Source organism: Juglans regia, chromosome 1, assembly GCF_001411555.2.
Source record: "Juglans regia cultivar Chandler chromosome 1, Walnut 2.0, whole genome shotgun sequence".
Lineage (NCBI taxonomy): Eukaryota > Viridiplantae > Streptophyta > Magnoliopsida > Fagales > Juglandaceae > Juglans > Juglans regia.
Window position 1 is genome coordinate 20,139,946 of NC_049901.1, and position 9,231 is coordinate 20,149,176.

Consider the following 9,231-nt stretch of genomic DNA (forward strand, 5'->3'; position numbering starts at 1 on the left):
CGATGTTGGTTGGACAAGAGGAGGGGTTGGCTGGACAGGAGGAGAGAGGAAGGAGCCGAAGCTCAAAGCCTCCAACCCCCCTCTGGACGGAGAAGCTGGGATAGCAGGATCTTTGGTAGAGAAAAAAAACTCCTCTGGAGAGAGAAAATGTTTACCTATTGCGTGAGATTGGATAATGAAGGGTTGTTTGTTTATATTCTTTTATATCTTTTTTCTATTATTTTTTAGGTCTATAGATGTGGGCTCCGTGTGTTTTTTGTTTATTATAAAATACTCATGTGAATGGCATAAAGTATTTAGTTTTCACCAAATCAGTATTGGAGTTGTTTTCTTAAATAATGTTAGCTATTTTTTTTTCAAGAACTTCTATACATCTGTTTTTATTTTGTATATTTTTAATTTTTTTCTTAGCAGGTATGTGGTATAGAAATGATGAATATAACTCTTTATATAATTATCAATAAAAAAATTACAGTAATTTTTGTTTAACTATTAAGTTTTACGAATTGCCATCTTTCTTAAATCTTGAACTTTTTTCTTTATTCACATATTATTTTTATATTGAGAAATACTAGAGATCAGCCTACTGTACATTGCCCTCTCCACACACCTCACATAGTTTTTTTTTTTTTTTTTTTTCAACCCAGCACGTTAGGTGTGCTGGGACTTCTACCAACAGTAGAGTGTGAAGAAGATTTTTTCTTTTATATTTTACAAATTTCTGATGGTGTCATTAAAAGCATTAAAAGAACTAAAATCCTGACTTACTGGGCGACAGTTTTCCCTGTTGGTCCGTTAAGAAAATACTTTCCTTCTGTGAGAACGGATGCTTGGCATTGACGTGCACAACTTGATATTAGAGAAGTAATAAAGAGCTGGTCTTTGGAGATCTGAGAAGAGAGATGCCAACGCAGTATAACATCAAATGACAGGAGGTGCTAAATTATTACACGTGATGCTGCTCTCAGTCTGCAATGCATTCATTGCATGGTATCTGGACATGGTGTCCCAATTATTTATCAATCATTGAGAATATAAACACAGAAAATCACAAGCATATATACGTACGTGTTAGGTGCATAAATAGACTGCATCTGCAACTGGTACAATCAGATATTATTTATAGGCCTCCCAAATGTTGCCTCAAATTCGGCTTGAATCTCTTCCAAAAATGAATCTTCTTGTCCAATCAGATACAACCAGAAACCTTGTCCGCCAGCTCACTTGCTTGCTAAATTTCGGAAAGAATTATTCTAAAATCAGATGCAATAATGATGCACACACTGCTGATATCTGAACAATCAAGCACATGGAAAACACAAACAGCTGAATATGATATTACCTTGCATATACAGAATACCAGAGCCACTGAGTACTATGACCTACTGAAACCCAGTCTCCAGGTAGCTCTGCAGCTGCCTGCTCTCCTCCCAAAGGAGCAAATTGCCCAAAATGCTTGTACCTTGCAGTTGCAAGTTATCAGCACCCCATTGGTTAGGAAGGATAAATGAAAAGCAAAGGAGTGAAATATAAATAAAAAAAGAAAAAATTATAATTTTCTCCCTATATATAATCTTCTCCACTATATCTAGCAAAAATGTAACATCTTCTTCAGAAGTGACCTTTTCTTGCATAGATTGTAATAAGAAAACTGCAACTAGTACTCTTTGACATCAGTCACTTGTAAGGCTAAAGAAACGATCTAGCATGCTGGTAGTTAGGTAAACTATGTTTTGATCCTTTTGAGGATAGTTGCATATTCACATATCCCAGAGAATAAAACTAGCTTCTGTACTTGACAGAGTGATGAGATAGACTGACCGACCTCCAACTCATGCATATGAATTTCATCAAATAAGATTTTCATCCACATAATTCCACATGCATCACGATACACACAAGATGTTCCTCGACAGTCTCGCTCTAATCAACCAAGTCGAAGGTAATACAATATATGATAACACAGTTTGCCTGCCAAGTAAACTATAGGTAACCCATTTGTTTCCCATCCCAGTCTATTGGGACACTTCAGGTTTACTTCTTTTGTTAGGTCTCAATTTCTCTGCTATGAGATTTCTTTTGTGAAACTAACCCCTGAACTGAAAATTTCCGATGAGAGTAGCGACGAACCTCAAGAGATGAGTAGTGTGTCTACTGCCTATGATCTGACTTTAAGAGAGAGAGAGAGAAATGGAAGAGGATCCTGTCCATTTATGGCAATGGCAATCGCAGGGTGACTTTAAGAGAGAGAAATAAAAGATCTGACTTGATCCATCCTCTATCTTTCTCTCCCCTAAAGTCACCATACCATTGTCTCTATGACAATGGGAGGAGACCTAAATACAAGTCCACACAAAGCAAAACACAAGAAATCATTCTTTTTCTTCGGTTTGCATTCTTCAATATTATATCAGAGATTGATTCCTCTTTCCCTTTTCTTTTTCTTTTCTTTTTATGTGATTTTCCATCCTGTATATCAATAATACGTCCACTAACTGTTTCTTCAGAACCTTCCAGGACTGGAGCATCACTGCGATCCATAATGTGTCTTCTCTGTATCTTTTCCACTCTTCTAAACATCCAGGATCCCTTTGGTCTCATCTCCTCTCACTGCCAAAAAATACACTTGGAAGCATGTCATGAAAATGGTGTTGAATGCTAAAAGTAAATTTAGCTTTGTTGACGGTACTCTCACTCATTCTAATGCCACATCTCCCGATCTTACACCATGGGACAGATGCAATGATATGGAGTTGTCTTGGATTCTAAATTCCATTCCATTTGTCAACAATCATCTACTCCAACAGCCCTCGCAACGCACGGCTGGATTTAGAGCAACAGTTTTCTCCAGAGTAATTATTTTCTGGAAGATAGATATGTGCACCTTAACAACTGAACAAAAGTCCATCAACTTACTACAATATATCAACCATCATTGGGATGACTTGTCCACGTTACTAACTCTTCCTACATGCTCTTGAGGTACTTTGCCAAACCTTACAACCTTGCAGGAATAAGAATGTGTTTTGATTTTGTTCTGCCTTGCTGGTAATGGATCTCCTTCAACCATATCAATATCACCAGCTAATGGGACTCTTTCACCCACCACACCACCCTCAACCAACCTTGCTGGAGTTTTCTTCTTCCTCTTGCAATTTAGCTCCGCCTTCTACATCCTCAGATTGGGTTACCAATAGTGGGGCATCATATCACATGAACTCCACTCTCTTTGATTTACCTCGTGAGTGTTTCTAATGGCAGTCCAACAGATGAAGTTGTTACTATTACTCATACTGGCTTAGTACAATTGTCCCAAACAATATCTTCACATGATATTCCTTGTTTCCCATTTCAAATTTAGGCCTCGTTTGTTTTCGCAAATGAGATGAGATGAGTTTAGATTAAAATTAAAAGTTGAATAAAATATTATTAGAATTTCTTTTTTAATATTATTTTTGTTTTGAAATTTGAAAAAGTTGAATTGTTTATTTTATTTTATGTGAGAATTTGAAAAAATTGTAATGATTAGATGAGATGAGATGAGTTGAGAGGAATTGTGAAAACAAACGAGGCCTCTCCTATGACCTATCCATGCTTGTTCCAACCTTTTGTGTTTTCCAAGACCTACCCAAAGGAAGCTGATTAAAATGGATGGAGATCGTGATGAACTTCATTACCATATACTGGTCCACATAGCAATCTAGTTTCTAAGTTTTGACTAGCCACAACCATTCAATGTTTTTCTCAGTTGTTGTTCTCTAATGTTTTTAATTTTATAGATGCCACTAAATAGAAAATGATGCCAGTAATAGTTGGACTGTATCTCACTTTCCAATACAGTAACTGCATTGTCTTGAGAGAAAATTTATTTGACCACAAATTCACTTAACATTATAGAAAAATTATATGTTGTAGGATGACCCAAATAATTAATTAACATAGATTAGCATTATAAAAGTAAATGGAATACCTAAAAGGAAGAAACTGATGATGCCCAGAACCACTAAAACGTAGAGGACCTTCTGGATTCTCTTCACACTGCTGCCAGCGGTTAAAGCACCTTGAAAGATATGCACCCTGTTGAGCAGCAACCTGAATACCCAAATAAGAGAATGCACTTTGAGTCCCTTATTTAGATATTAAAACGATATAAATCTACATGAAATTACCCCCAACCAGTACAGGACAGACACATACCTGTGCGGTGGCAGGCAAGCTCTTCATCTGCGAATCTACATGAGAAAGGGATAACTTAAATCCTTCAATATCCACTTCTTTCCTATCATTCCCCTGATCATCTTTCAACAGATATGTCACATCCCTCATATGCTTGCTTTGTAGATAGAGATCCACTTGAGGATATCTTACGCGGATGTCATCTATTACATCTCGGAACTCTTCAAGTGTTAAGGTACCAGAGTTGTTCTTGTCTGCTGCTTTAAATATGCTTGAGATATCATCCTAAAGACAACATGATTTGAAATTTAATATTACCGTTAATTACAAATATCAAGTTGGATGTAGTCAAGATAACTTCCTCCACCTCCACCCTCAAGAAGCAAAGACAGCAGTTAACAAACTATGTATGCTAGTTTTAAAATTATCAAAGGAAACAAAGATGAACTAGAGATAACGTGTAACACACTTCAACAAATTATGGCTCAAGGGGTTTGGTAGGAAAATTCTACATACCACACTCTCATATCACTTTTATCCCACAATAATGAGGTTACATTGCCCATCAACCTTTGATTGTTTCTTTAAAAGAAGGAAAAAGTTGATTCAGGGGTGATAAAAAGTGACGCAATATACATAGTGGGATGTGAGTGTGGTATGTAGCATTATTCGGCTTGGTAACATAACCAAAATCCTAAACCTCTAACAGCTCAGATAAGCTGCCGTGATATGATAACTTGCACAATAAATGAACCACTGAACTTACTGAAGTCCTAGAGTAAAATCATGCGGGTTTTTTATCAGTTAAAAAAAAAAGCAAATAGTTAGGCCCCGTTTGGATACAGAAATGGTTTCATCTCATCATTACAACTTTCTCAAATTCTCACACAAAATATAATAAACAATTCAACATTTTCAAATCTCAAAACAATAATAATATTAAAAAATAATATTTTATTTGACTTTTACTTTCATATAAAATCATCTCATCTCATCTCATCTCACTATCCAAACGGGGCCTTAATGACTTCACGTACCCTGATTTTACGCTGATCTATTGTAGCACAGTCACCAATGGCATAGGCATCTTCACATCCCTTTACTCGGAGCCATTCATCAGTTGCTAGAACATGTCTATTAGCCTGCATATGGAGCAGAGCTTTTTGTAAGTGCTTAGAGCATTCAGATCAATCATGGTGATAACTGCTCTTGGCTTAGAGTAAGAATGATGTTTACTCCAAATATAGTAAAACATCAACCAAAATATTGGATTAAAGAATACTGATCGACTATCTAAATCTTTTACATTATTCAGTTACCATAACTGCATAACACACTATTTAATATTATTTCTGACATATGCTTGTATTATATTTATGTAACAAACCTGCCCAATTTGCTCCATAAGGTCCCTTACAACTGGACGTGTCCCCACTCCAGTTGACCATACAACCAATCCATGGGGCATGGAGGAAACTTCTCCCTTTGACTTCACCTTCATTTTAATCTCCTTGTCAGAGACACTGACAACGCGGCATCCTGTTTGAACTTCAATGCCATCTCTTTTAAATTTCTGCTCAGCAAATGAACTAATCCTTCCATCAAACCTACAGAGACAGAGAATGTGAAATTTTATTAGTTTTAAGCTGTGATCTTCTTTACATACTTGCGGTGCAGAAAGGTTGACCTTAGAATGAAGCTAGAAAAGTTTAGTGATTGATCTGAATCTCCGATGCTTCAAAAACCCACTAAAGATACTTTCAGACCTTCTTGGTACAGGGCTTTTCAACTTATGCGTGACAGCTTGAGACATAAGGGTATCAGCATCTAAATCTGTGTATGGCTCTACATAGCTTGAAGATATAGCTGGAATATAATGACCACACTTAAGTAATGAAACTAAACTTAAAAAAAGTATACCAGTATAGGGTAAGTATACATAGTAGAGCCTGTTTGGATTCAGAGGTAAGATGAGACCATCTCACCTCATCTCATCTCATCTAATTTCAACTAAAAATCTCACAACTATTCACAAATCATCTCAACTCATATCTGAATCCAAACGGGCCCTTGACTAGAGTTTCTTGGAATTGCAACTCACATGAACACCTACGCAGAAAGGAATTACAGAATTAGGTCAAGTTGCTTCAAAGAGAGAACTTGACTGCAGTTTCTAAAATCACTTTTCCCTTCTTTCTTTCTTTTGTTTTTTTTTTTTTGAATGCAGCAGGCCCATTGGACCCATGGGCTATGCAGTGAGAGGAAGCCCACTGCTTTTCCTTAATCCTCTCCCCAACATGAGCTAGGAGGTACTCAATTCCAAGTCCCTTGTACAATAAGAAAAAACTTTACCAGTTGAGCTAATTGACACGAAAAACTGAAGGAATTTTGACCATTCTAATACATTTTTACTTTGATTCAGATAAGTGCATCTTGAAAATTACAAGGATTACTAAATACTAACGGAAGAAACCTTATGGTGGTAGCCTAAGATTGAAAAAATGCAAAAAAGCTTGAGTCTTTTCTTACATGTTCAAGATGTGATCTCCTGATTGAATCACTGTTATTTTCACTAGATCTTTAACTGTCGGATATAATTTGACCAAATCTCCTTCAAAAAAGTCGTGCAACTCTGCAGCAAATTCTATACCTGTTGGACCCCCTCCAACAATTACAAAATGAAGATTTCTTCTTCTCTCATCTTCACTGAGACCAGGAAGTACAGCCGTTTCAAAGCAATCTATCACACTCCTACGGATCTTCTGAGCATCCTCTACTTCCTGCACGAGATGTCATGCTTCTTCAATTGATATCAAACACTTACAATTAGTACATTACATTATTCAATTTCAAGATAATGCAATCATCTAAGAGTCTCAGGAGGAAAGAACCAAAGACAAAATGCAGTATAGCTCCATTCTATTGAAATGGCTACCTTCAGAAAGTGGCAGTTCTCCGCGACACCAGGAGTGTTAAAAGTATTTACTTGTGCTCCTAATGCGATGATCAAGTAGTCATACTCCAGAAAGAATTCTCCCTTTTGCAACAAGTCGTTGTCAATATTTGATTGACATAGAACTTTTTTGTTTGCCGCATCAATCTTAACACATTCTGCCTCCCAGAATTGAATTTCCCCTCTTCTCTGTCATTGAAAAGAAACAATAAAGATATTCTGCTATGCGTTACCAAACCAAAAAGAATTTCTCAAGGGCAATCAAAGTGTTCATTAAAAAATTGCTTGTAATTAGAGTGAACATTGAAATTTCAGGATTCATATATGTAAATGTATACGTATCCATCAGAGCCCAATTTAATAATCTATACACACGCGATCAGACACAAAGCTACACAAATAGATATATGTAAATGTAGTATGATCAACCATATCATATAAATAAATATAAAAGCTAAACGAATTTCCGAAGCTCTTGTTTTGTCTCTCACCTTCTTCACCATTTTTCGAATTGGCTCCACAATGCTTCGTGCTTCAACGGTGCCACATGTGACACTGGGTAACAAAGGAGTAAATGCAAAATAGTTCCGGGGTGAAACAACCTGAACATCGTATAACGTAGCGTCCACGTCCTTAAGGAAACTAGTACCAGCCCATCCCGTTCCAAGTACCAACACCCTCTTTTTCTTGGGCAGCTTTTGATCTGTTTCAACACCAGCAGTGCCAGTGTCAGGTCCTGATTCTGAGTAAGCCAAAAGACCTCCACTACTGCAATAATTCTCGGAATAGGAAGCATATCGTCAATGGGGGGGATAGGTTCTTTATTTCCGGACTAGAAGATTAGAATACGAGCTACAGAAAACAGAGAACCTTTGATAGCCCTGGATGTTCTTCACATTAAAAGGGCCATAGTTTTTAAATTAATTTCCTTTGTTGGGATAACTACAGATGTAAAATGTGCTACTCGAGTGAAAACCATCGTTTTCTTCAGTAACCAGATAATGAACACTAACTATAATCCAAAAACTAAAATCTTAAAGGATAGATATCTTTGTACGGGGAAGAGAAATTTGAAAAATATGGCATTCTTGTTTTCAAAAAAATATTAAAATTTTACACACAACATAACTAGCCAAACCGATACTACGCACGATTGATCACAGGACTTTGTTTTCTCAAGTCCGGGAGAAGAAATAAAAAAAGGAATTTTCAGATTTCCTATTTCATGTATTTCACTGAAGTGTCTTGAGGACCAAAAAAAAAAAAAAAAACGAGAGAATAGTACCAATCTAGCAGAGCAGAACGAGTAAGAAAGCATATGAAGGGAAGAGAAACCTGAGAGTGCAGAGGACCAGAAGCTTAGAGTAAGCAGGGTAGTCTTTGTATGCTTTTGAAGCTCTGCTAAGGAAGGACAGAATCTTCATTTTGAAAAAGGTCGAATCTGAGAGTGCAGAGGACAGAATCTGCTAACGGATCTGAGAGCCTAAAGTTTTGGAAAAGGTAGAAGAAGAAGAAGATGAGACTTTTGACGATCTTTTTAAGATAAAAGGAGGTTGTTCGACGGACAGAGGTCACAGAGGGTAAAATGTTAGTTTACAGTTGGCTGGACTTGATATTCTGAAAGAAATGATTAAGGTTGGACACGTCGCTGTATTTTATTGAGTTCTTTGCTGGGAGATTGGATTTTTGTATGTTTCACTCGGACCGGATTAAGATGCAGTAGAATCATTTTTACATATTTTTTTTACGTATTTTATTAATATAATTAACTGTATTATTTTTTTAATATAAAATAATTATTTTGACTAATCATATTAATAAAATATATATAAATAATTATATATAACAAAAATTTTTAAAAAATAATAATATTTCTACTCGTCTTTCGTTTTAAACGTATCTCAAACTTAATTACACTTATTTTTTAAATTCGCAAAATAGTGTCATGATCTTATAATATTGTATCTAATATAATGATGGAGAGAAATGTTGTTCTTCATATAAGTTTTAAGATCTCCAATATAGTGACTTTTTATTTAAGTGGTTGACATATAAAATCACTCAAAAATATAATATATTAATTGATGTGATTAGGGCAACAC

General features: G+C 36.0%; 1 protein-coding gene across 3 annotated transcripts; it reads right to left on the bottom strand.

The window, feature by feature from the left end:
- Positions 1–704: 704 nt before the first annotated feature.
- LOC109014314 (external alternative NAD(P)H-ubiquinone oxidoreductase B1, mitochondrial-like) lies at positions 705–8,737 on the bottom strand. 3 transcript variants are annotated; one of them, XR_004801933.1, is made up of 11 exons: positions 8,465–8,737; positions 7,621–7,897; positions 7,112–7,318; positions 6,706–6,956; positions 5,564–5,783; positions 5,214–5,318; positions 4,198–4,461; positions 3,971–4,092; positions 1,343–1,462; positions 1,069–1,231; positions 705–890 (listed from the first exon to the last, which is right to left on the bottom strand). XR_004801933.1 is itself a non-coding variant. In XM_035691883.1 (10 exons), exons 1-10 carry the CDS (start codon positions 8,551–8,553, stop codon positions 1,144–1,146), a joined length of 1,743 nt encoding a protein of 580 aa, XP_035547776.1. In that variant the 5' UTR covers positions 8,554–8,737; the 3' UTR covers positions 892–1,143. The 3 variants fall into 3 exon arrangements, 1 of the variants encoding a protein (XP_035547776.1); XR_004801932.1 differs by lacking the exon at positions 705–890 and adding an exon at positions 892–994; XM_035691883.1 differs by lacking the exon at positions 705–890 and having other exon boundaries at positions 892–1,231.
- Positions 8,738–9,231: the final 494 nt, after the last annotated feature.